Here is a 27916-nt window from a genome sequence, read left to right on the forward strand (position 1 = left end):
TTAGTCTTTCTGACACTTCGTCTCCATTGAAAATGTATGTACGGTATACTGCCCATGTCCAGAAAGGCAACAAAAACATCATCAAAGTAGTCCATGTGACATCAGTGGGTCAGTTAGAATTAGTTAAAGCATCAAAAATACATTTTGGGCCAAAAATAACAAAAATCACGACTTTATTCAGCATTGTCTTTTCTTCCGGGTCTGTTGTGAATCCACGTTCCCACACTGCCATGACGCTGTTGAGGTACAACGCTTCTGATGTGTTAACTGGTGCGCCCGAGCTTCGTTTACAGTCTGAGGGAGATGCACGCTGTATTTAAGCTATTTAATGATGTTTTTATTACCTTTCTGGACCTGGACAGTAAACCGTACATACATTTTCAATGGAGGGTCAGAAAGCTCTCGGACTAAACCTAAAACATCTTAAACTCAAAGAGAGACCAATAAACTGACACGTATTTGTAGCTTGATAAATAGAATTTATTTATTTTAGCTAGCGATAACTGAGGGCTGTGTAATACACGACTAGAATGAGAAGTAGGCATGCAGATATTGTTACTGTTGTGTGTTTTAGTGTCTTTTTTTAAAGGAGGTCGCACAACGGGCAAGAAGCCCTAAAAATCTAACACATTATCTTCTATGAACGTACACACACCTGTGGCGGATGTCAGCTGTGACTCTGGACGCTGCTCAAATCTCTGCCGCCCCACTCACATAGTTTAACATTAAATAACATTACACGTGTCCCCAATCGTTAATGACTAACATAGGTTGCTAACGCATATTTTGGATCTGGAAATAGACCCTGTCTGATTAAGCTTGCGCTATTAAATGTGCACGATCGGTGTCCTACACGCAATGTGACGCAGCGCTGTGCTTCTTGCCTGGTATGCGACCTCCTTAAGTGTGCACGAGAGACACACTGGGTGACTGTAGTCACCAGTAAACTGCTAAAGAATTAAAATTACAGTTCCTTCGCATTCATTTGTGCTTTCTGATGACGAAACAACTAACTAAATTCTACCTCCCATGCTTTCTATAAATGATCCACCTCTTACCAGTTTCGCATTCATTCTGCAGTCAGCAAAGTTTATTTTTACATTTTACCTTTCTCCACAAAAGTCCTCATTCAATTCCAAATGCACTTATTGGTTAGCGATCCGCATTCATCCTCCGTAATTTTGGGGGCAGGTTGTCCTCTGGTCGTCCTCCAGTGGAGGACATAGGCGTATGAAGGGGAGTGTGGGGATACGTGACCGCAGGGGTTTGAGGCAGGCTCCTATGGTGTAGGTCTCCAGTGGACATGGCCATAGGCTGAAAGCCCACCTTGAGGGCTTTGAGATGGAATCGTGACTCTCCGTCACCCTGCACGGGGCTGGAGCAAAGGCGCTGCAGTTTAAGTGGAAGGTCTCCTGTGCTCGACGCTTTCTCTGAATGCTGAGAGCTGAGACGCAACACTTTTCTCTGCAGTTCTTCTCTGCCGGATGAATTCATTTTCTGGAGTTTACTGGGAAGCTTGCAAGAACCTGGACCCACTCCATCGTCACCTGCTTCCAGGCAATCCATGGGGAATGCGTGCTCGTGGTGCGGAGTGCCCGTTGGAGAGGTTAGCGAGGATTTTTCTTCACATTCTTTTACACTGTATGGTGGTGTGGGCACCTCAAAGGTGCTGTGGAACTGGGAGTAGTCCACCCGAAAGAAGCCCTCCTCTAAAGACATGACGGGCAGGAAACGATGACCCCACAACACCTCATCTTCTGTATACGAGGTACGAGCCTGACACGTCATCCCTGCAAGAGATGGCGTATATTAAAAAAGCATTACGATGGATAAGACAGATTTGCGGTCAGAGTGTGAAGAAAGCATTCATTGTCAGGTTGGCCTGAATGTGACCGTGAGAATGATTTATAGTGTGCCATTCCTCTAGTTTGATTTACAGATACACAGCATATAATGAGACGGTCATGCAAGGCAGAGTTTTAAGACTCCTGCAGACATAAATTCAACTACAGGGCCATTAATGACTAATAAACATCATTCAGTGAGAAAACCAAAAGAATGAAAACCTAATCTGCTCCTCGTGCATTGTTTTTTCCTGTTTTGTTTCACCAGATAAGGAATTTGTTTTAAAAATTATACGTTTGCATCAGATACTGATATAATATACAGAATCAAACTCCAGTTTTTAAATACACTCACAAAAATGAGTTTTCAACCCTAAAAGGTCAAAAAGGGACAAACCCGACTATTAAGTTAAAGGCGGGGTGCACAATTTTTGAAAACGCTTTGAAAAAGGGAGTCAGGCCTTGTAGCCAATCAGCAGTAAGGGGTTGGTCTACTAACCAACATCGTTGTCTGGGTTGCGTATGTGTGGGGTGGGCCTACCAAATGAAGGTCCAGATTCTATTGGGGTAGGGGCATGTTTGTTTAGGTGATTTCAAATGTCAAGAGATCATGCACCCCACCTTTAAATTAACCTTGAAAATATTCATATATGACCCAACCGTGGGTTAACCAATTTAACTCTACGGACCCTGCACCGGGTCCAAAATGAATTATTATGACTTAATATAAAATATTCATTTAATTTTGAATGGTCTGTCATGGACCCAGTACCACATATGAAATACTGTTAGAATCTCTACTTTCTGCAGATATGCATCACTTTAACATATATTTTACTGTAAGAAAGTTATTTACCGTTAATTTACACTACCACCCCCCCCCCCCATATTTTTTATATCATTTAATATTCACACATTTCATATTTTTCTATTATCGTCACATATCCAACAATCGTCGAATGAATAATGAGGTAAAAAAATCGTCTTTTGTAAACGTATGTGAAACTTGAGAGTGAACTGCCTCAGATAGCACAGATAGCCACAAATACTACATTATCTTTTATCTTAGGTCCTACTCTAAACAATGACAGAATTTTTTTGGGGTTGTGTGCATGAATAATTAATTGTATGTGCAAAACAAAAATGTATTTTTATATGAAAATGTATTTTCACACCCTTCAGTAAAATAAGAATAACTTTTGAATTCAACATGCTAAAGAGATCATTTTTTTGGGTGTTTACTGTTTGCTGTCTGCTAGAGCACACAGAACCAGAGTTATACACTATCAAAGACAGTGTTTACAACATAAAAAAAGAAAATTTGGTGTTTCATCATATGAAAAACAACATAAATAACAATATTTATCACAAACAGCAGCTTTTTATGTAACTTTAAAGGGTTTTCTGTAAAATGATATAAAAATATTGCATTTATTCCACTGTATGTGGTTATGGGGACACTTAAAATATTTTAGGCGGAAATTGAATAAAAAAGGGTCTTATTCTATACCTTAAATTAGAATAGAATAACTTTTGCATATATTAGGGAAAAATGTCCTTTTTCCTCTGTAATCTGACATTTATTGAAATCAAACAAAACTGTCTGCAGTGACCACTCAGGGCCAGAGTTATACACTTTCAAATACAGACTTTAGAAAAAAACATCAAAAAACGTCTATTTATTTTTGTGTTTATTAGAGGACTGACAACACATACAACCATGTTTAGCACTTTCAACAGTGTTTTTTATGTAATTTCAAAGGGTTTCCTGTAAAATGATACCAAACTTTTGTATGTACACCTCTGCATGTATGGAAAGCTTTTGAATTTGGGTAGGCCAAATCCAGGCGGAAATCCCCAAAATAGCCTGAGAGTGTATGAGGGTGTTTAAAAAACCCAGAACAACCCAGCATTGGTTATCTTGGGTTTGTCCCTTTTTGTCCTAAGCATGGGTTAAAATCCCCTTGAAAGCATTTTTTTAATGTATGAATAATTAAAGTGACAATAAATCACTCTCTATAAAAGTATTTTGTTCAACTACATTATCCGTTGTACTTCAACCAGATTACGTGACCGTGATCACACTGAAAGTCCCATATACGTATAACGTGGTGGGCTGACGCAGTGGGTGGCATGCCTTCATCTGAAGGCTTGAAGTACAGATCAATAGAAAAGAATTTGTGAATGTATCAATGGCAATACTGCAGTCCAGCTGAAAGTAGCTCTGTACGCTCTCAAGCAGGTATGCAGGGCGATTTTACAGTGATTGTGTGATGTGCTGTCGGCATACATGATTAGAGTCTGTCCGTGATCTCATTTAAGTACGCGGCTCTGTTTAATCAGAATCAATAGAATAGATGCTATGGTATTGATTTCGATTAAACAGTCGCATAGTTATCCATTTCACACAGATTTACTCCATTACATGCACTTTAATTCTGTGAAATCTATAACTTTCGTTACTGTATAATTATACGTTTAAGAATAAATGTGTGATTACCTGTGACTTTAAGTTTGCTCTTGTGAGGCTTTGCGGTCATGCAAGATGGAGCTATTCATCTAAACCCTGTGTAATACATCCTTAAAGGAGCATGACTTTTCACAATGAATAAATTGACATTTCTGTCCCCAGGGTTTCAGTGGATCAATAAGCACTCATGAGTACATGACAGAACTCAGACAGCAGGGAGGCCTCTTTTCTTAATGTTTCCTGTATTCCTTTTTTAGGGTGTATGGTTCCATAAAGAAACTTTAACATCCACAAAATATTTCTGTTGCACAAATGGTTATTTGTAGTAGAGAAAGTTTCTTTAGACTATATAAAAGAAACATGATAAATAAGAAAAATTATTATAAAATAAATTGAATAAAACTTTTTTTTTGGGGGGGGGACTAAAAATGATTTTCTATGGCATTGCTGTGACTTTTATTTTGAAAAGTGTTTCACTGCTTTAAAACTTAAACAATGAACATTGTTGGCACAGACTATGTGTTACACTACCTCTCCCTGTCTCCATCCTATCTTTGAGAGCAAGACACTGTGAACAAATTGAAAGGCTTCCTGTTGTTTTATGAATATTGCTATTTTATTAAAGGCAATTTAAAAGAAAACAACCAACAAAACACAGAGCACAGCATTAAATAACCTGCTTCCCTCAGGAAAGGATAGCTAGTTGGAGAAATGTAATAAAAAGAACTATATTTTACAATTTCTTGGTGATTGTTGTCTCTTGAGGTTTTGTGGGTGGTTGCCAGGGTGATGCTATGGGGTCTCTAAGGCTTGGGTTTATTGCATCGTTGTGCAGTTTCTATGGTGTTCTGTGTGGTTGCTAGGTGGTTGCTTACCACCCCAAATCAAAGGAGAATATCAGAGAGCATGAAATGATATTTCTTTTGGTGTGTGTGTGTAGTAGACATGAAACATGAAATATAAATTATGCCTTTTTTCTCCTACTTTAAAATTCTCAAAAGAATTCCACAATTCTACTTCCTCACACTTTGTCCTTATTAAAGTCATCAGGAATGGATCAAATTCAAGGAGTTTTGAAGCATATGCATCAATATGACAAGAAATGTATTATGTGTTGTCCACTGTTAAAAGCATAGACACAGTACAGGCCTGATAATTCAATCAGAAATCCACTTTTTTACAATAAACTGTACAAGTTACTGTGTTAAGCTCTGCTGGCCCCACTGTACCTACATCCATTCAGCTTTGAGAAAAGTAATTACAGTTTATGAGATAAAGGATGAAAAGGAAAGTGAAATGTCTCATCTGATCAGATTAAGGGAGGAACACAATGAACAAAATGACTGGAGTTATGATCAATGCTCTTGTACAAGGCCAGTATTTGGTAAAATAAGTTAATATTGGGGTCAAAACAAGTAAAAAAAATCACCAACTGACATTAAGAGGTGGTTTTCTGGACAGGGATTAGCTTAAACCAGGACTAGGCCTTAGTTAAATTAGAATATATAAAGGACAGCTTTGGTATTTTACACTTAAAGCCCTGTTTTAAGATTGTTTATGATGAAATAGAAAGGTTTTGACTGAAATTTGGACATATGATGTTGGCCCGAGAATTTTCGGGTGTTTATATCACCCCCCACCTCTACAATGGCTGCATAGGTGCACTGGAACAATCCTTCAATGCATTAAACTTCGTTTACAAAGACGTGAAACTCACCGAGTGGTCAGGGGTGTTCACTGATATGCTCACACAAAAATCGCTGCAAAAGATGCTTTCCAACAGGTGTTTTAGCATTTGTTGTAAACTTGTGGACCTAAAACGCCTCACACCCGTACATTCTTCCGTTGAGAGCTTGAATAATAGACACTCCAGCCCAGTTGGTGGCGATAATCCGCCTTTACCAATTGCAAGAAACAACATTCCCGGCGCAGAGTAATACCGTACCTCACAGCACATCTAATACAAGTCAATGGAGTTGGACAAAAACTATGATAAAACCTGTTGGAAAGCATCTTTTGCAGTGTTTTTTTGTGTGAGCATATCAGTGAACACCCCTGACCACTCAGTGAGTTTCACGTCTTTGTAGGCTAAATGAAAGTTTAATGCATTTTAGGAAGGATTGTTCCTGTGCACCTATACAGCCATTATAGAGATGGGAGGTGATACAATAAACACCCGAAAAGCATCATAAGGCCAAATTTCAGTCAAAACTGTTCTATTTCATCATAAACAATCTGAAAACAGGGCTTTAAGTGTAAAATACCGAACTTGTCCTTTAAGTCATTTAAAAAAAACTAAATTTATAAATAAACACTATTACTGTGCATCTTGAGACACAACACTCGCACTGATATATTTTAAGATATGTTTAGAACAAGTTGTTTTTGATCAAGACAACATCAACATTTAAGTTAGTCTGAGACTAATCTTAGGCCCTGTCTGGGAAACCTCCCCAAAGTGTTTTAAAGTGTTATTTTATGTCTATTAGTGTGGTTCAACTTTTACCTTTTTTTTTTTTCAAAAAACCGTAATCCTAAAATGTAAAAACTTAATCCTAAAATGTAAAAACTTAATCCTAAATGTCACATAAAACAAAAACTGTTATTTGCTGTGTTGCGTGCTAGTTACATAGTTTCGTCTTGTCTAAGGGTAATTTAACATTTGGTTCATTTGGTCCAGAACAAAAGCAAAAAATTATACATTGTAGCTTTTTTAGCAGTTTTGGTTCCTTTTCATACGACACTGATCGCTCTGGTCCGCACCAGTTGAAATGAACCAAAATGTGATCAGATCCACATCACTCATTGGCCACCTGTCTTTGAATGTATTTCTTAAACTGCTTCTCGATTGGTCAGAACCAATGTGCGGGAAAATCCAAAGGAATACCAGAAGTAAACAAAAAGGAGGAAAATACAGCAGACGCCATGGACAGACGATTAATAATGTCCGTGGTTGTTATACATATTTTGTATACAGCACAAACTTTTCATTTCCAGAATGAAGCGCGGATGCGGCTTGATAACAACGTTTTAATGCACTGCAAGCAGCGAAGCCACCAAATTTCTGAGGCTCCGCACCTCCTTGCAACTCCAGGTATGTCCGCAGCCTGCCATTGGGCTAATATTGCTAATAGAAACTGTCAACACCCTGCGGGAAAAAACAGCATCAAACCAGCATGGGAATTATGCTGGTTTAGTTGGTGATCACCAGCATACGAGCACCAAAACACAACATATGCTGGTCTTGCCGGTATGACCAGCATGGGATGCTGGTGCTAATGCTGGTTTGGTGCTGGTTAAGCTGGTGCTAATGCTGGTGCTGATGCTAGTTTGGTGCTGGTTTAGCTGGTGTTCACTAGCAAACCAGCACGAAAACACAACATATGCTGGTCTTGCTGGTATGCTGTTTTTTTCAGAAGGACAAACACTTCCTCATCCCATAATACACAGCGCAGCTGACTACAGCAGCTGGTTTAGTCCAAAAATGCCAGTACTTTTGCAGTTAGGTCTGTTCGATCTCGGATCATGTTCTCACCACAAACAAAACCATTTTTAAAGTGTACAGAGACCACCTCTTCATTGAGATCTCGGTCCGCTTGTTTGGTGTCTTCGCCATTTGTAGTGCATTAAATAGTTGTTTTCTAGCTGTATCCGCGATTAATTCTGGAAATGAACAGTTTGTGTAGAGCCCTGTATACAAATTATGTACTGTGTAACAACCACAGAGACATAATTACAGCACACAATCGTATGTCAACGTTGTCTGATTTATTTTCCTCCTTTTTGTTTACTTCCGGGTTTCCATTGGAATTTCGCGCACGTTGATTCTGACCAATCGAGAAGCAGTTTAGGAAATACGTTCAAATACATGTGGCCAATGAGTGGTGCGGATCTTATCACGTTACTGAATTTTGGTTCGGTTCAACTGGTGCGGACCAGAGTAATCAGTGTGGTGTGAAAAGGAACCAAAACTGCTAAAAAATCTACAATGTATCATTTTTGCTTTTGGTCCGGACCAAATGAACCGAACTACAGATGTGAAAACACCCTAGTGAATCCGTTTTAATGACGTAAATATTAATGTAAAATTTATATTGTCAGCTTTTTTTAAAAAAAGAAAGGTTATTTAATGTTAAAGTTTTGTTTGGAATCATTTAGCTAAAAATTATTCTTCTGCATCGTGAAGCACATTTATTTTTGTGTAAAACTCTGATTCAATGGGGCATTGAAATGAAAGATGAAAACTCACCCGTTGTCTCCACAATGCCCTCCAGGATGACCACGATCTCAAACTGCTCATTCATAAGCGAGCGCTGGGACAGGTCAAAGAAAGGGCTTTTGGGGTTGATCTCATGGCAGATGGTGAGAGGAGAGACGAGGAAGAGCTGATCAGCGCCTGTTCCAAACCCCACATCCAGTTCACACTGATCCAGTGGCAGAAACTCACCCTCCGGTGTCTGACGAGACTGCAAACAAAATATTGAAATCATAAGCACCATTATCATCACTCTTGTAGTTTAACATGAAAATAATCAAAACTTTAATATCAGACAATGTGCAATATTTCAAACAGTATAACGATCTGAAAAACAGAGCATCGAGGTAGCTGTTAAAATGAAATAAAAATCTTATCATCTATATTTGTTTTTTTTCTCTGCCGTATTGTATTATAACCAAAAAAAATACTGTTACATACATTGAACACTCTTGTACACATTTTCGTGTACACTGAATATACTGAAATAGATGGATACAAGTATGCTGTTTAGTGTGCAAGGGGAATATATCTCAGCAGGCATGTGCAGAGAAAGTCTCTGGAGCAGACAATGAATGAATGGGAAATTCTGACAAGCATGAGTGCTCGAAACAGTGAAATGAAACAGACAGAAAGTACAGAGGAGAAGAGGGTGGCGTGAGATAAGAAAGGCCTACAAAGCATCATCGTGTCATTGTAGCTTTGATTTAAGTCTTTTCAAAAAGCGAGAGAAATGTAAGAACTGATGATTTACAGCAAGATGTCAAACCAAAAAAAAGAAAAAGACTTTAATCTAAGGATAGGATAGGTTAGTGAAGGATTTGTGTGCATATTGTTTGTGAATGTGGAAAGACAGGCAAAAAGCAGCACAGACAGATGTTCTGAAGACAAAGTTGAAGTGAATCTTTCCGACATTTAGCTAGTTCTTAGATATCCTCTCTCTTCCAAGTGTCTGTATTATCCACCGGAGAATCAGTACAGCTATTTAAGCTATGAGCATCCCTAAGGAGCCCTACAGCTGTACATCAGCCTCATGAGATGTAAACCAACCCCTCTCTATAAATAGGTCCGTAAAACACTGGAGCTTAGTAAAGCATTATATAAGAAACATGGGAACTACAACAACTGGGAAAGCATTTCAAGACCCTATAAATCCATAAATATTGAATTAAAGCCCCCCTGTAGTCGATAATTGTATCACTTAAAAACTCATCATCATAATAGCATAAAAGTTTTACCCATGACAGTAATTTCGTCATGCTTTAAAACAGCTTGAATGTAACTACACTCTTGCCTCAATTAGTATACGCATAATTATGAATATGCAAATTAGTCCCCGCCTCTACTTAACTCATTCCCTGCCAGCGTTTTTTTAAAGTTGCCAACCAGCGCCAGCATTTTATGATATTTTATGGTATATAAACACAATATATTAAATGAAAAAAACCCTCTGCTTAAAAACCGTTTCATCCTACCTTTATTTGTTCTCTTTTTATCACCTCTCAAATATGGGTAGGTTTCTTCAAAAACACCAAATTTTGAGCAAAAAGCTGAGATAATTGTCTTTTTGTGAAGGACTTTTGATATAGATTAGAATCAAAGCGATAATCAAAACATACACAGAGTTTGAACTGTTTGCCCTATATACTTTCGGGTTTATAAGTTGGGTAAGAGCGCCACCTGGTGGATAATAGCGGAAATACGGATTGCCAGAAAAACTCGTCATGGGGAGAGAAGCGTTTTGTCTTAAAGGGGTCATATTTTGAATTTTTTAAGATGTACTGTAAAATAAGTCTTTGTTGTTCCCAGAGTGAGTATGTGAAGTTTTAGCTCAAAATACTCAACAGATAATTAATTATAGCATGTAAAAATTGCCACTTTGTAGGCCTGAGCAAAATTGTGCCTTTTTTGGGTGTGTCCTTTAACTCTTTCCCCGCCATTTACGAGATATCTCGTCAATCAAGAGAAAACGCTTCCCCGCCAATGACGAGTATTTCCGTCTTTCCGCAATACCGCTATTATCCACTAGGTGGACCGCAACTTTTTAAACCGGAAGTATTGCCCTATGGCAAGCCGCTGCATGTCCGTGTCTGTTTTAAAGATCGCTCTGAATGGGATCTCTATGAAAAGTCCGTCACAAAAATGGAATTATCTCTGCTTTTTGCTCAAAATGTGGTGTTTTTGCATAAACCTACCCATATTCAAAAGCTGATTACAAAAGAACTACTGAAGGTAGGATGAAACGTTTTTTGTTTTGTTTTGTTTGAAAGCAGAGGGTCTGTTCTTTCATTTGGTATATTGTATGTTTATATATTTGAAGAAGAACATTTTCTGGAAGGCATTAAACTTTGATGAAAATCATGAAAAACGCTGGCGCTGGCTGGCAACTTTTAAAAAAAATGCTGGCGGTGAAAGAGTTAAAATGCAAATGAGTGGATGAAATGCAAATACTGATCACAATGATGGGGGTTTGTTGAAATTGAAACTTAATTGTGCTGTCATTTATTTTCTCTCTGCACTAAATAGCAGTGTAGTGGTTGGATAGTGCAGATTAAGGGGGCGGTATTATTGTAATTGGACTTGCTACCTACCTCACAAAACGCGAAATCTGAACGACCTAATTTTTCACATCCTTGCAGAGAATGGTGTACCAAAACTAAGTTACTGGCTTGTTCTTTTCAGGTTTTCTATGTTGATCGAAGCACTGGAGACTCAATTTTAGCACTTAAAAACTCAGATTTTCATGCTATGACACCTTTAATTGAAGAGTTCACACGTCAATGTCGGGGAAAGAGTTCATTGCAATTCTGACCATGGTTATGAATATGCGAATTTATCCCCACCTCCAGTCTTTATCCAGTCTATGTATATGTAAATAGATACTACATTAGGCAGTTTCAGACAGAGCTGCTAAGTTAAAGCATTCTATGCATGTTATCTATACATATTATTTACGGCTTGATCTACTGATCCACTCTTTCATCTGTAATGATGTGATTGGTTACATGTTTGTGACGTATAACCAAAGCGCTTTCAAACCACGGTTTAAAGACTCGTTTTTTATGGAAAAATACTGCAATCATATTGAATGATGAATTTGCACACTTTTTGTCATAAAGCATACACTGAAAAAAATGATTCATTGAATTTAATCAATTTTTTTAAGGTAAGTGGTTGCAATCAATTTATTTAAGCTACATTTAAACAAAAGTTTTATATTTTATTTTACGTTACTAATCTTTTTTGTTTAAATGTAGCTTAAATAAATTGATTGCAACCACTTAGCTTAAAAAAATTGATTAAATTCAATGAATCATTTTTTTCAGTGTATTAAAAACATAGACATATGAACTTGATAAAAACTTGATTTTCACAAGAAGACTTATGTTATGAATAAACTTTAAATGTAAATAAACAGTATGGTGACGACTGCAATAAGTGTATGATTGTCCAATGTGATCTCATGGGTGTTTTAAACATACATTTACTTACGTTTCAACATGTTGACAGGACTAATATGTTAATTATTTACGTATTAAAAGGCTTTACAGACGTGCAGATTTGTACGCTCATTGGCTCTTGCGTGCTACATCACAGACATTGATTGCCGCCTTTCAGTCGTTGTACTTTTTTTTAAATTTGAAATGCGTGCCTTGACATAGAGAAGCTGGATTAATGCTTTCATGGATTAATAACTTCAATACTTTTCTGTACTTCATATACTCCAGAGAGGACTGCGGCTGCAGCACATCGTCATTTAAACTACTTTTGGTTTGTAAATGTTGAAAGATTTGTAAATGTTTTACATTTTGTGGTTGTAAAATTATAATAATGCTATGATTAAATGTTGCAAATATGTCTACATTTTACGCTTCAGCATCCATTTAAACATACAAAAAATATGTTTTGTGTTTTTGAAAGTTATGTTTTAATACTACGTGGGTGATTCTCACGAAACCATTGAAACACCACGGCACTAATGATTTTAGCTTTAAAATGTGTAATAGTAGCATTAAAAAGCATCAGAATTAACACAATACTGTGTTCTACCTTGCACAATGTGTGATTTCAATATAAGAATTTATAATTGTAAATTTATCTCATTTTCTGCTGAAATTCTCATTACCGCAATGTGTCCGGCTGTGTTTGAACATGCGTTATGTTGTAATTTAATCAAATTAACACAAAAATATTAAGAAAAAAAATTAATGGATGTTTTGCTAGACTACTTTAGATGACAGAAAAAATATTTACTGAATATTCATGTATAATAATAATGAAGAAAAATTAGGAAAATGATGTGTCCATGCCTGATGTTCTCATCCTCCGCAACACTTTTTGAGAACAGTTTAAGTACACATACAGAATTTTAATAAAGTTTGATTTTGAGTGACCAAGCACATGGACCAGTTACTTCAAGATGGCTACCAGGTAAGATCATTTTTTTACAGTTAATTTGAAATATTGGCTTGTCAGAATGCTTACACGACATTTTGATTATCGTTACCGCAACAGATGATTATTAAATGTTAATTTAATTAATAGAAGTATATATAATACGTTGATTTTAAATGCATGTGCAGAATCTCCAAATTATGTTCTTTCAGGTTTGTCATGTCATTTTGAAAATATGTCAGTGTTGATGTTTTCTGACTGTTGCGGTAATGAGATTTTTTAGGACTAATTTTTTAAATTATGTTACAAAAAGTGTTAAATGATAAGTAAAAGTTTTTAAATTAATGTTCCCATTTACTCCAGACTTTGCTTTTCAATGTCTGGTGGGAAAAAAAGTAAGTTTAAGCAATTTTTACATTTTCATGCTTGACATTTTTAAAACCAAGTTTTCGTGAGAATCACCAACCCATTCTCACCAAAAAGCGTACAAATGACACGCAGTGTCATTATCGTGCAATAGATACGCCAAATTCCGATTTTGCGTGCATATGATACGCCAGTCCTTCCCATTCACTTATATGGCGAATCGTTTCGTGACGTTTTATTTATTGTTTTCTCATTTGTTTTCTGTTTTTTTTACCATTTTCGCTTGGGTTTAGGATTAGAACAACTTTTTGTTATATAAAAATGACATCCTAACCCAAACCCTAACTATAACCCCAACTCCAAGCGACCATGGCTTAAATATAGATAAAAACATAGAGAAACCTGTATATTAAATAACCTGCTTAAACAAATGTGAAATCTAACCCTAAACCCAAGCGAAAATGGTTTAAAAAACAGAAAACAAATGAGAAAACAATAAATAAAACGTCACGAAACGATTCGCCATATAAGTGAATGGGAGGGACTGGCGTGTCATATGCACGCGGAATCGGAGTTTGGCGTATCTATTGCACGATGGTGACACTGCGTGTCATTTGTACGCATCTTGGTGAGAACGGGTAGGAATCACCCACGTATTGACAATTGGACCTGGGTGCGTGTTGAGGGAGGATATTGGAGACTCTGATAACCAATCAATGAACTTTAATTAAATAATACAAGAACAGGCAGGCAGACAGACATGGAGACATACACCAAATACTATATATGACTAAGAACAGACTAAACTGAAGGGATACATGAAATGATTATGGTAATGTCTGACGTGTGATGATTGGAGACAAAAGGCAGGTAAGGCAGCGTGGAGGATGATGGTAAATGGAGTCCAGAGGTGAATAAATGACGAAACAGACAGGCAGACAAACAGGGAGCGTGACAATGATGAAGTTGCTATAGGTGACTTTAAAGATACACTGAACTCTGGCTGGGCCGGCATATCACTCGTACATCTAAGTGCAACCAAGCAGAAAAATTTAATAGTCCTCATACAGACACACTATGACATTTCATCTCTCTGTATCACCCCATTATTTGTTCCATCTCACTCTTGTTTCTTTATTTCATTTACAGTCTCTTACAAACACAGTCTTGGCAAGGCTAAAAACACAGGAAATCCCACCATAAGATGACACATTCACAGAAATCCCACTGGTCTGATTTGCACAGGTCAAATAGCAGGTGTGGATTTATCCACACAGTGACAAACCACTGGCCCTTGATTGATCAGATGTATTGGATTGTCATTTAATGTGTGATTGATCTAATGACAGGTGTGGCTGGTTGAGCCATTAATTGATTACAATTATTATAGCATAACAAATAAACACATCAACAATTAACCAAACTGCACTTTAATGTAAACAGACATTTTGTTGTAAAATTATATGACGCAACCTTATTTAACCTCTTTCTGCACATAACAAAACAAACATTTTCTACACATCACCTCTGCACACATTTCCGATTTAAGAGATGGAGTATATAAACATACGTTTGAAATCACACTATCCCACCTACACACACACACACACAGATACACAACCTTCACCCACACAAAGGTCCTGGAGCATCTCCTCAAACTTACTTTCAACCCACAAGAAACACTTCCACAGTGAAGTCTCATTACACCAGCTACCTATATACAGTACAGTACAATATTTTCCTCTATCGCACACATCCTGGCCAAAAAACCGGCATGCCTACTGTTTCAAATTTAGCAGCACTCTGGTCCTCCATCCATCTTTTCTTGCCTGGATATACAGGAGAACTTTGCCATTTTTTATTTATTTATTTGTATGTTTTTTTTTTTTTTTTGAGAAAAGTTCAACATTGTGGACTCTAAATATATTCTAAATAAAGTTGCTGAGGGTGATTTTCCTGACATTAAAGAAGAACATATGTGAACTGTCTTAACATTGGAAAAGATTGGCAAGCGTTGAACTACATCGACTCCTTTTCAAACCTCGCCTTTGAGTGTTGCTCTGATGTTTGCTTGCCCGCAGGCTCATGCAGATAGTAAAACACAACTCAGAGACAGCATGTGAAATACGCAAACCCACCCATGATGCGAGGTTAATTGGATGATTTTGGGTATTGTTGTGTGAATGTGATTATACACTGCTCTCCATCAGGCTGTTTGTGTTGAAACACAAGCGTTATGTTGCCTTCTTCTGCTTTATTAATCCACTCTAGGCAATGGTGTTTTTTTAATCTTGTCTCTTCATTTTAAGCTTTAAAAACAGATTCCTGAGTTAAAGGAGAACAAATCTTACACATCGCTTTTTTTGCACATGAAAACACCAACATTCATACAAAATTAACTGAATTAATTTGAGGAAGATGTTAAGTGATGATTTGCTGCCATGGGTTTAATGAGTGCTATCGAATGCTCATAATGAGGCCAGAACATTTTAAAGGTGGAAAACAGGATGTTTTTTTGCAATATTACTTGAAACTGTCTTTACTAAATGATAAAAGACTATTTATTAGGTGCACTGAAAGTAATAATATTAATATATTTCATCTGTGCATAGGGCCTTAAAAACATCAGTCAATCATTGACGCAATCATCGAGTCAACGATTGGCCCACCATTTTTTTATTACCTTAAAATGAGCCGTTTTTATCAACATACACTGCGGGACCCCCTACATGTAAGCCGCCATTTTGCGCCGCCATGTTTCTACAGTAGCCCTAAACTGACAGACTGCTCTACAGAGCGCGTTTGTCACTACATTGTCTCAGATGATGACATGTCTATCCTGTGACGGCTGTCGTAGCTTCTCTATGTGCTTCAAAAGGGAGGGGTGCCATTTGCAACCTTACCACTAGATGCCGCTAAAATCTACACACTGCACCTTTAAAAGGAAAAGTTTTTGCATACCATGATAAAAATGCATGAGTCTCAGTTTGGTGTCATCACTATTCGGACAGAATTAGTTTTCCAAACGACGTTCCAGTTTCAACGTGCCCCCCACGACGTCTCTGATTTTATGTACCGATTCGGACGGGATTACAATTTTCAGGCTATTCCAGAGATGGGAGTGTCTGTTTCATGCGTTTGGGCGTTGCAGAAGATCACGTGCTATGAATACGCATGTTTGTAATGTTTGATATTTTGCTTTAAATGAAAAATTATTACAGAACATGTAATTTATTAATTTAATTTTTACAAATCAAAATAAAATACAAATCAAGTAACGTTAGCCTACGTGTTTTATATAACTGGCTGCTTATAATAAACCCAAAGAAATGAAGAAATAATTATTAATAACAATTTATTATCTTTATTAATTAACATTACCATTTCGGCATTGAACAAAATAAGGTTGAGTTTACCTTATACTGATATAACAGTGGCCAGTCTTAACATGGTTTGATATTCAGCTCGTCTTGATTAAATTTAATGTAAAAAAAAACATCTATATCTGACTGAATGGGACTCAGGAAGTACAATATAAGCTCGTTGGTAAAACCTTACAGCAGATCACGTTGGCCAAAACACAAAAAGAATCGCGTTTTCAAAAGATATTGCGGGCAAACACAGACATTTGCATGCGGACAGGATAAAATTTCTCAGAGGACCTCTGAGTTTGGCGAAAAACAGTAAATTTGCTCTGGAAATTTTATGGAGGTCATCAGAGAAAAACACAGACATGGCCGATTCGATTGGGATTAAAAACACAGAGGACCTCTGAGAGGCACGATTTCTCATAGGTCCCCCTGTAAAACTAATCCTGTCCGAATAGGGCTATTGGATTGCATTTTCAGTCGAATATGATTCAAGTTGAATCAATACACTAGTCAACTGACTACATGGGCATCATATTATAGCAAATACAATCCTTTGTTAATCTGTAGAGAGTATATACATAAATCAACCATTTTCGTGCGCTTTGCAGACATAAATTGCTGCCAAATGAAACCTGTCAGTCTTTCTTACATCTTTTAGGAAGGAAAGAGAGGACGAAAGAATTGAAGCAGTAGGAGGTGGATCGAAACCTCTTTTTACTGTAGCAGGTACCAGCAGCCATTGTTTGACTCAGTTATGTGCATGGCTGAATAAAAGCCGGGACTTCATTGCTTTTCTTCCCCCTGATTTACGTGACAGTTGAGCTAAGGGGATGGATGAAGAGTTATAGGCAAGTAGCTGTGACTCACAGCTATTCACAGTTATTTCACACTGTTAATAAGGTGCCACTGCAACCATAACTCAAATCCAAGATAGAAACAGCGTTGAGGAATTGAGTGTCCACTGACTTAGAATAGAATAAAAGAATCATTCCGTACCTTATTACTGGAGTAAATACACATTAGATTAAAATTAAATTATTTTGTCATTTTTTGTGATTTACTGCTTTATGCAATTGATATTGACTGAGTTGGCAAATATTTAAATTAAAGTTAAAATCAAACTTTGATGCCCCAAATCTCAAAATCAGATTATGAGTCTTTAACTTGGATATCACAGACAGAGTCACATATGACAGCACGATTTCATTTGATGTGGTGTCTTACATTATTAGATGAAGGCCATTTACACCCCCCCCCCCCCCACACACACACACAAACAAACACATACTATCCCTACATGTGTCTGACAAATCCATCTATGCTCTGTATCACTGCTGGGTCACATGATCTCATCTACTGTCTGACAAGACTAATAACACGCTGTCCACTTCACATTTCACGCATTACTGCCAGCCTTCTAACACACACATATTCATACAAAGGTATTAACAGACCCCAGCATGCCTCTGTAGAGGTTATATGGGGTAGGGGTCAATGCCTTAAATGGCATTCAAAACTTTTTTACTTATTTTAGTATGCTTGCAATAGGATACAAATTCTTAAAACAAATTCTTCATTTTTGCAATGTTTGTTTTTACTTTTCTGAGTGATGAAAAAAGATGTTTTCATATCATCGCATCATTCTCTACCTTTCAGACACTTTCTTGCTTGCACGTGAGCATTTTTTTATTAATTCATGATGGAAGTCATTTTTAAAAGTTGGGTTTAAACACAACCTCTCACCCACACACACAACCTTCAGTATAACTATTTGTGTTATTTAATAATCAGCAGTTAACTTAAAGGTGCAGTGTGTAATTTTTAAAAGAATCTCTTGACAGAAATGCAAAATAATATACAAAACTATATTATCAGTGGTGTATAAAGCCCTTTCATAATGAACCGTTATGTGTTTATTGCCTTAGAATGAGACCTTTTTATCTACATGCAGCAAGGGTCCCCCTTACATCAGGGGTGTCCACTCCTGCTCCTGGAGGGCCGGTGTCTCTGCAGAGTTTTATTCCAACCCTAATCAAACACACCTGATCCAGCTAATCAAGGTCTTACTAGGCAGACTAGATACTTTGAGGCAGGTGTGTTGAGGGAAGTTTTAGCTAAACTCTGCAGGACACAGGCCCTCCAGGACCGACTTTGGACACCCCTGAACTACATGAATGTTGCCATTTTCTGCCACCATTTTTCTACAGAAGCCCTTAACGGACAAATATTTTTACTAAGTTGTCTCTGACGATGACATGTTTGTCCGTTGGCGGCTACTGTAGCTTCTCTATGTGTTTCAAAAGCGAGGGGTGAGCAGTGGACTAAGCCGTTGGCTGCAATTCACAACCTCACCACTAGATGCCGCTAAAATGTACACACTGCACCTTTAATCATCACTACACACATGACTGTCCCTGCAAACATTTAATTATGCTGTAAACTATGAAATGTGTTTCTCCTCAGCTTCTATGAGGTTGACAGTTAGCACTTTATTATCATTGATGATTAAACACTGTTGTGCTTGTGAGAGTGTCTGTGATCAGACAAGAACGTTTCCTCCCTTAACAAAACGACTGTAATGAGATCACAAAGCAGCTTGCAGAACAACAACATTAATGTGTGAACATTACACATGCATGTCAATTTCAGGTCAATTCTGGTTAAATCTTTACTCTTTATTAATATTTAAGGTTTTGCGGCTATTGGATGGTTTTGCTTTTAATTAAGCCTGTACAATTTTATTAAAATCAGAATATTCTATAAACATAGTTGCCTTCTTTTCTTTCTTCTGTGAACTCACCTAAATGGAAATGTATTCCTGTGTGTCCTGAACCATTCCCAACCTATCAGTCAGATAGACAGACACAGCTTTCCTCATTCTCACAATGTTGAATTAGAATCCTCTGTCTGTTCTTCCTGAAACTCCCAATGTCTTTCCCAATCTTTTCCAAATGATTCCTTACCATTTCTGTGTTGCTTTATATTTTATGATAACAATCTTTATGTCCTTTCATCTCTCTGCTCTTTTCATCTGTTCTTTATCATTCTCTCTACCGTCTCTCTCTGCCATCTCTGTACCTCAATTTAAAACCAATGGAGACACTAAGTCTCTAAATTAGTTGAAAGGAAGGTGATAGTTACTCTTTCATTTGTTGGCAACTCAAGAGAATATAAAAGACGTAAAAAATCATAGGGATGTTTCTTTCAAATTAGAGGATATGGGCCAGTGAGAATTATCAGAGGGAATATACGATAAATCATGAAAGGGTAATTCTGGTGCATCTATTTATTTGCACCTCAGGAGATGCTGTATAACAGCGACTCTGAACCCTGTGCTCAGGAGGATACTGTAGCGGATTCCAGGAGTACTTCAAGAGATTTCAATTTAGACAACTTAAATTTAAAATAATAGGACTGTCAAAAGGTTAAAGTAAATCCCAATTGGTTTTTGTTGTTTTGTTTTACATCCAGGAGACTGATGGGATTGTGGGAGTATATAAGACAAAAATAGGCCTAGACAAAGAAAGTTAGAGTAGAGCATGATCTGACAATAGATTTGTGTATCCGGGGAGGATGTCATCTGACAAAATTTTAAATAAAAGTTGTCAAAACGAGAAAACAGAAAGTGGGGGTAGGGAGTTTATCTTATATGTAATTAAAACAAACACAGAGCAATGCCAGCAGTGACTGAGACTGCTAAGAATGTCCGTCACAGTCAAGCTCTTTTCACACAGAGAATACGGAAAATACACGGATAATGTGTCCAAGATCGTTTGATTTTGACCGGTTCTTTTGGTTCATTCACACTGCAATGATGCATTCACACATGTACCGTAAAGATCCCGTAAAGACATGTAATGTATTTACCACAGCGTCTAAAGCGTGACGAGCTCCTAGAACAATGAGCAATGTTACTACTGTAGGTCCTCTTTACGGGAGTGATCCCAGAACATTTACTGGACGTGTTTCTGTTGACACAGAAGCCTCTCTGCCAATTTTACATAAATGTTCTTCTAGAAACAAAGTGCTGTGTGAATAGGGTTCAAGAAACTAAATTTCTCACAAATACACAAGTTACATGTTGTGGTAATCCAAAATGTATAGTAACCTTTAACTATTATTGTATAGATGCAGCAGGAGATCTCTGCCTCACTGTTAGACTTTTTATTGTATAAATGCGGTAACTCACTGGCAACATGTAGTTACTGTAACTGCCCCATTAAAGTACCATAACTGTACATGTTTTTACAGTATAATGCCCTTACCGCAGTTCCATTTTACAGTATAATACCCTTACTGTAACCTAGTTTTAAAAAATATATTGCCTTAAAGGGGAATCAACCCCAGGTCACCCATTTCATAGGTCCGTAACATTACCACAGTGCCACAGAGTCACTTGATAAAAGTTACTCGCTACATTCCCTAAGTAGCCTTCCGCAAAATTCACGTTAAAAAAAAGATTACACCCTCCTCCTCTAGTTCATGCCAGCAAGCCAACGCTGGCCTAATATTGATCCTCATCCTTCTTTTTATAGACGGTTTCATCGGACGCACGTGATACACGTCTGGATCCGAACTTACTTCCAGTTTCGTTTTTTTAATGGTCTGACTAGTTGCTAAACTGATCTCTTGAACAAATGCCTCGTCGAAAATATCAAATGTTTTGGTTTCCTAGGCAGTGGCGGTTCTAGACAAATTTCACTATGGGGGCCAAGGAGGGGCCAGTGTTTTACCAGAGGGGCACATAAAAAATGGCCAGAAATTATATTTAAAGATAATAGGGGTGGTTACAGGAATTAGTTTAAGACAGGACTAGGCCTTAGTTTAATTAGGAAATATAACTAGTTTTAACAAACATGCCTTACTAAATACATTACTTGTGTGCATTTTGAAGCAAAACAAAAGGCTCTGGTCTATTTTAAGATATGGCATTGCAAGTTGTTTTCAGTTTGGAGAGCTCTTACATTTATTTTAGTCTAGGACTAGTCTAATCCCTTTCCGGGGACCACAATCTAATCAGTATTTAAAATAATATTTATTTTAAATTGTAAACATTTTTATATGTAACATTTAATTAAATTCCTCCAATTGTATGCACATATATGTAAGAGCATAATTACAGCGCTTTTTACAATGTGTAAACTTTAAAAAGTTAGCGAGATGTTGGTTTTAGCGGTTGTTGATGAGTAACAGCTGTGAATGATCACCGCGCTTAAGCAGCAACGTCACAGAAGAACAAGTGAACAGTGTCCCAATGTCAAGTGAGCTAGAGTCCTTACCAGTGCCCAAACCTGCATACACATTCTCAACATCGGGAGATTGGGAACGAATTGAGACACTCGCCGAGCAGCACCCACAGCCGGCTACAGTGATTGGTAGCGCCGCTCTAATTTGCGCGTGTAGATTGTTGCGTCGCACTTTTGGCGCTCGCGTGTAAAATCTAAATAAATTTATATTTTTTATTTGGTCAGCAAGGGGTGGCCAGGGACATGTCTACAGAGGCACGGGCCACCCTTGGCCTCCGTGTAGAACCGCCACTGTTCCTAGGTAATCTATGTATTGTTTTTTTGCTTGTTATATAAATAAAATAAGTTTAAAGAACTTTGTTGATATTTATTGTTAGCGGAGTTTACCGGAAGTTACGTGCGGACCGCAACAGCCGCTTGTTTATGTTGTTACTGCTGAAACAGTCTATTCTGTCACACGGAGGAGACCAGAAAAAGAAAACATCTTTTTCTGGTCTCCTCCGACAAAACCTTGGATTTCTTTTTCTCAGTTCAAAGCATAACAAATAAAATGTATTTCATTTCATGGAGATATTTTATTTTTTCATTTAATATGCTTCTATAACACTGTTTTATTCAACTACAGTAGCACTACTGCTGTTGTTTTACAGCAGTCTACCGCAAATTCAAAAAAGACAGTAAATCACTGTAAATTAAATGTTAATACCCACAATGCAAGGCATATTACAGTAATGAACTGGAAAAGAAAATGATGGTATTTTACTGGGCATTTTGTGGTAAGAAACTGTAGAAATTACAGTTAAGTCCAACAGTGCTGACATCCTCTAATTTAAAAAAGCCCTGAAATAACATTACCTCTAGAACACAACCAGCTACCATTATTTTTACATTAATAATATTAATAATTATTAATACTCTATTATTACAGTATATTTACACAGAAAATGTTATTTGACCCAACACTGGGTTAAAACAACCCAGCATAGGTTGAATTATCACTGTAAATAATTTGCTGTAATTATGCAGCTGGTTGCCAGTAACTTACTGTAGAAGATAAAGACTGAAAATGTTTCATGTTTATTTAACTTTGAACAAACTGTCGCCAGTAAACAACATAAATGCAAAATCCACAGCAAGTTACTAGCAGGTAGTTGCCAGTAATACCCAGTAATACTGTAATTTCTACAGATTTTTTACAGTGTACAATATGGATAAAAAAATAACAAAAACAAACACATTTTTAGAATGTGCTATCAAAACATTGTTTGATTGAACATGCTGAACCCCGGCGGGAAACATGATTGAACCAATGGTTTAAGTTTGGGGGACGAGAAATGAAACGAGACAAACCACATAATGTAAGTAAAGTACTGCATAACTCTCATAATTTTTCTCAAGAATTGTAGGTTATTTTTGTATTATAATGTATAATGAGTTGTTGGTGTCTGGCTGAGGGTTGTGATATCTAGAAAATTCTAATAAATTTAAATGCCTATTACTTTAATCTCTCTTTATCAGTGCTATTCCCCAAGTTTCTGACTTTTTAATCCTGACTTTTTAATCCAATTCTGTTGTGTTTGTGTTCCCTTACTAACTTACCTTGGCTTCCTTGTTTACCCTCTCTTCTACTTTATGTCTTTTTCATTTTCTCATAGAGAGAAAAACTTGAGCATAGCTTAACATGACAGTCTGGTTATTAAGTCCTAAAGCTTTTACTCAATCCCTGCATTCACTTGGCACTGGATAATTACTGTGAGTCCTTATGAAAGAGTTTTTGAGTGGGCTTCAAAGGTCATTCACCGATATCTTTGAAGAATATTCATCTGCTTTAACTATGTCATTTTTCAAAGAGCTGAGGCTGGTTATCCTAACATTATTATGCAGGAAATATTAGATTATTAAGCACATGTCGACCCCAAAAGCATATGGGTCTTTAAAGTTTCAAATGTTTAGTTCTACTATGTTGAATACTATGGATGCACCAATTGTCCTCTAATCTGTATCGAGGACATCTTCTGATGATAAGGGCAGATTATATCCTGGCAATCAAAAGGGGCGAAATACGCATCAGAAACTATACAGTGTGATTATTTTGAATTGGATGACAATGACAACAGAATTGCAGTTTGTATGTGCACTTCAAGGATTTTATAACATGCTATTTTGAGAGTAAAAAGCAAAACTATCAGTATCTGGGTCAATGACGTGACTTTTTTTGTCTTTGTATGGTTCAATTAAATGTAAAAGGGTTAAAATTTCAAAATAAATTTGCAGATTACTTGCATACATTCTATTTTTTGAGGACCAAGTCTAAAATTTCTGGTTTTATTTCATTTTGACAGAATATTTGGGGAATAATTTTCAAAAATGCCAATGTGGTGTAACCGGTCTGTGTTAATTGGTGTAACTAGTATTTTTAAAAATACAAATATATTCATATTTGGAATAAAATATAATTATCTAGTTTTTACATTCATTTTTATAGCATTTGTCAAAGATTATTTAGGAAAACAGAGCTGTTTTCAGCATATTTCAGTATAAATATTGCAAAAACAGAATCAAAATTACATTTAGAAATAACTAATAAAATTATATTTTAAAATGATTTTTTTTTTTTTTTGCTTACATGCCATCAAGGGGGATAAAATATTTAATATTTCTCATTCTTTGGCGCAATTGGCAATTACACCATTTGACATTTTCAGGTCCATTCAGTTTTAAATTGTATAAAAATGGTGCAAATGTATTTTTTATTGCATAAAATGAACCTGAATTGAATTGAAATAAACCTGATGCATGCTTTTAAAACAATTTTTTTTTAAAGATTTTTGAATTTCTCATCTTGCCAAACTGTTTTTTGTCACTGACCCATCTATCAGTAGATGCCATCCCTAATTGGGAGTCATATTTATTAATTATGATGCTTGAAAAAGCAGACAAACACACTAGCACATAGTATTATGAAGTAGCTGACTGTGGATTCACATTTACAACTCCAGCATGGTCCTCACTTGGATGTTTGTTAAAAAGTCAGCAGCATTTTCATCTGTAAGACGTTGCCTAAGGCTGCAACTCACAAAAAATGCCCTTTACAAGTGTGCAAATGCAGATTATCCGGCATTTCTCTGCATCTGACCTCAGATCCCACAGGAGTCTTAGAGAGGCTTACGAACTCAAACCCCGAAGCAATTGTTTTCTCTCTTCGCATTTTGGCACAAACCCGCTAAAACCAGCAGCCACTTAAGCTTTACGTCACTGATGTGGAACCGTCTTCCAATTACAGCACTGGTTACAGAGTGACAGATGTTGGAAACAGCGATCTGTTTAAGTCTCTTAACTTAGTGTTTTGTCACTAGGGTATGATTTTTTTCTGTCCGTGTCAAGATTACAAAAACTAAATTTCAAGCCCTTGCATGAAACAAGCAATCAGTTGTGAAAGAGGTACCCATGCAAGTCAAATTCTCAGCTGCGTTTCCATCCCGCTGTATCATATTTCACAGCTCCCTTGATTGTCACTAATGCTAAAAAATCTCTTCATGCTGTGTGTAAAGAGAACATTTCTGAAGAAAAAAGAGCAGCCGTTTCATCATAACTATCAGTCCACATTTAGTAAACAATACTTCACAGAACTCAATGTATTTTTAGTAGACCCTGAATTATAATAATCTTTACACTCACATATATATACTCATTAGGAAAATTAAGATATGACTGACTAAAAATTACAATGAAAGGTTCATGCACACTTGAGAGCGCATTTGTAAATCTTATAAGAAGTCTCTGAACTTCTGCCATTCTGCATTATTCTACACTACAATGGCATTCTACACAACAATGGCACGCTACATTTTAAAAAATGGTCCCATGCTGTCACCTCAGCCGTAATATTTTAGATTACCATTTAGGATCAGATATGTCCAGGTTTGTTTCAATACAGTATAAGTTTTGAGGTACTATTATGCACTCTTTATTACCAATATGTACCTTTGAGGTATGAACTCTTTAGGTGCAAAGGTGTACTTTTTGAAAGGTAAGGATACCACCCCAGTGACATCTAGGGACCATTTTTTTCTGACAGTGTACCTTCTAATAAATAAATTACTGTTAAAGCATGACCTGGTTACGTTTCAGCATGGCTCTCTACCCACTTACCTGTACTAACTATTGCTTGTGGAAAAACCTTTGATAGTGAAGAAGAACCCCTACAACAATACAGTAATGCTCATCAAACCCATGTCAACCAAAATCATAGATTCTGCAAACATCACACAATACATTTCCAGTGATACCAAATATGCAAACCTTAAGTCTAATTTACTTAAGTAAGATTTAAAAAAATATATTAAAACATGGCTAAATAGCCACATACTGACCCAAAATATTTGCAGAAAATATAAGTGAGATCACTAAGTGATTGCATTACTGCACCTGAGTATTTGTGCTGTAATAAATTTTACCTTAAACGAATGCTTCAATGCAGTTTGGGTGATTTTAACTTCTTCTCATGCAATACATTGAATTATATACTTAAAATCTTAAAAATATAAGTTGCTAAATGGCTCTTGGTCTGGCTATATGGTTCCATAAAGACCTTTAAGATCCGCATGTACCTTCTTTGTATAGGTGGCAAAGATTTCAAAGACTATAAAAATCTATTTAAAAAATATTTTAGATGCAGAACATTTATTTTTAGGAGTGTATAGCTAATAAAAAATAAGTGTGAATAATACACAATTATTTCAAAGTGTCTTTTAAATTGGTTGTTTGCTTTATGTGCAAGTGATGTAATGAGTTAACTAAGGGTCAATAAATGCCCCAGTAGTGCAGTAAAAGTCCAGTGGGTGCATGTGTGTGTGTGTGTTTTCACCTTTATGAGTTTACACCTGATTTGCGCGGACACCATATGGCTGTTCCTCAGATTGCCCACGCGGAACATTAAGCAGAGTTTTCCGTCTCGCTGTGAGATCACCGCGTCCTGACTGAACATAAGCGTCTCTGCGCGTTTCTTTGGCTGAGACATCTTAATGAACATACAGCCGATAAGGAACGCGTCCACTATTGAGCCCAGTAGAGACTGGAAGAGAAAGAGTATAATGCCCTCAGGACACTTCTCAGTTATATAGCGGTAACCATAGCCAATGGTCGCCTCGGTCTCAATGAAAAAGAGGAACGCTGACGGGAAGTTGTACACATTGGCGACGCATGGAGTGTAGGTCGCGTCGTGGCCATGATTCAGGTCCCCTCTTATAAATGCAATGATCCACCACATCGAGGCCATTACTAGCCAGGCGATGGTGTATGTGAGAATAAAAATGAGAAGGTTCCAGCGCCACTTTAAGTCCACAAGGGTTGTGAACAGGTCCGATAAATAACGACTGGTCTCTCCGCCAAGGTTGCCGTGCTGCACGTTACAACGTCCGTTCTTCTCCACGAAGCGCTGGCGTTTCTTCTTTACGGGCGCGCTGGAGAAAGTCGCGCCTCGGCTCGTGTTCACCACCTGATAATCTTCTCCAAATTTACGCCTAAGCGCAGCCATCACTTTCGCGCATTTGTTAAACTAAACATGCACTTTTTAATATAAAATATGCCAACTTACTTTCTCTGTAGCATAGCTTTGTTGTCTTTTCTTTCAAAAGTAAATGAAAAGGTTTAAAGACGCAAGGCAGGAGCGCGTGTACTTTGTCAGCATGAGTTCATTTAAAACCAGGCGCTCTTCGAACTTTTCCTTTAAAAGCAGAGTGAAGCTGAATAGTAAAATGTTCACGGGAAATAAATGACAGTGCATACCTATAAAATTGCTTTAAAGTGCTCTCAGTATACATCTATTCCGTAGTATACTATTATTCTGTATTGCTGTCATGGTCCTCTGTAGGTCCGCGTGGAGCGCACAAGCCTCTGTGTATTCACTGCTCCTTTACACATAATATTGCATGAACCAGGGAGAGAGAGAGAGAGAGAGAGAGAGAGAG

General features: G+C 37.1%; 1 protein-coding gene across 1 annotated transcript; it reads right to left on the reverse strand.

The window, feature by feature from the left end:
* Positions 1-458: 458 nt before the first annotated feature.
* kcnj19a (potassium inwardly rectifying channel subfamily J member 19a) lies at positions 459-27845 on the reverse strand. Its single transcript, XM_055191731.2, has 3 exons — positions 26815-27845; positions 8564-8780; positions 459-1790 (listed from the first exon to the last, which is right to left on the reverse strand). The coding sequence occupies exons 1-3, from the start codon at positions 27481-27483 to the stop codon at positions 1153-1155; spliced, it is 1524 nt and encodes a 507-aa protein (XP_055047706.2). The 5' UTR covers positions 27484-27845; the 3' UTR covers positions 459-1152.
* Between the last annotated feature and the right edge of the window lie 71 nt (positions 27846-27916).

The sequence above is a fragment of the Misgurnus anguillicaudatus genome, chromosome 19 (assembly GCF_027580225.2).
Source record: "Misgurnus anguillicaudatus chromosome 19, ASM2758022v2, whole genome shotgun sequence".
NCBI classification, from domain to species: domain Eukaryota; kingdom Metazoa; phylum Chordata; class Actinopteri; order Cypriniformes; family Cobitidae; genus Misgurnus; species Misgurnus anguillicaudatus.

What these genes read in the sequence shown, in the direction of transcription:
- kcnj19a (XM_055191731.2), bottom strand. Translation starts at nt 27,483, where the DNA reads ATGGCTGCGCTTAGGCGTAAATTTGGAGAAGATTATCAGGTGGTGAAC. An exon ending in TCAGGTGTAAACTCATAAAG is followed by an intron (nt 8,781 to 26,814) that starts GTGAAAACACAC and finishes TTTTGTTTGCAG; the next exon opens with TCTCGTCAGACACCGGAGGG. An exon ending in GGGCATTGTGGAGACAACGG is followed by an intron (nt 1,791 to 8,563) that starts GTGAGTTTTCAT and finishes CATCTCTTGCAG; the next exon opens with GGATGACGTGTCAGGCTCGT.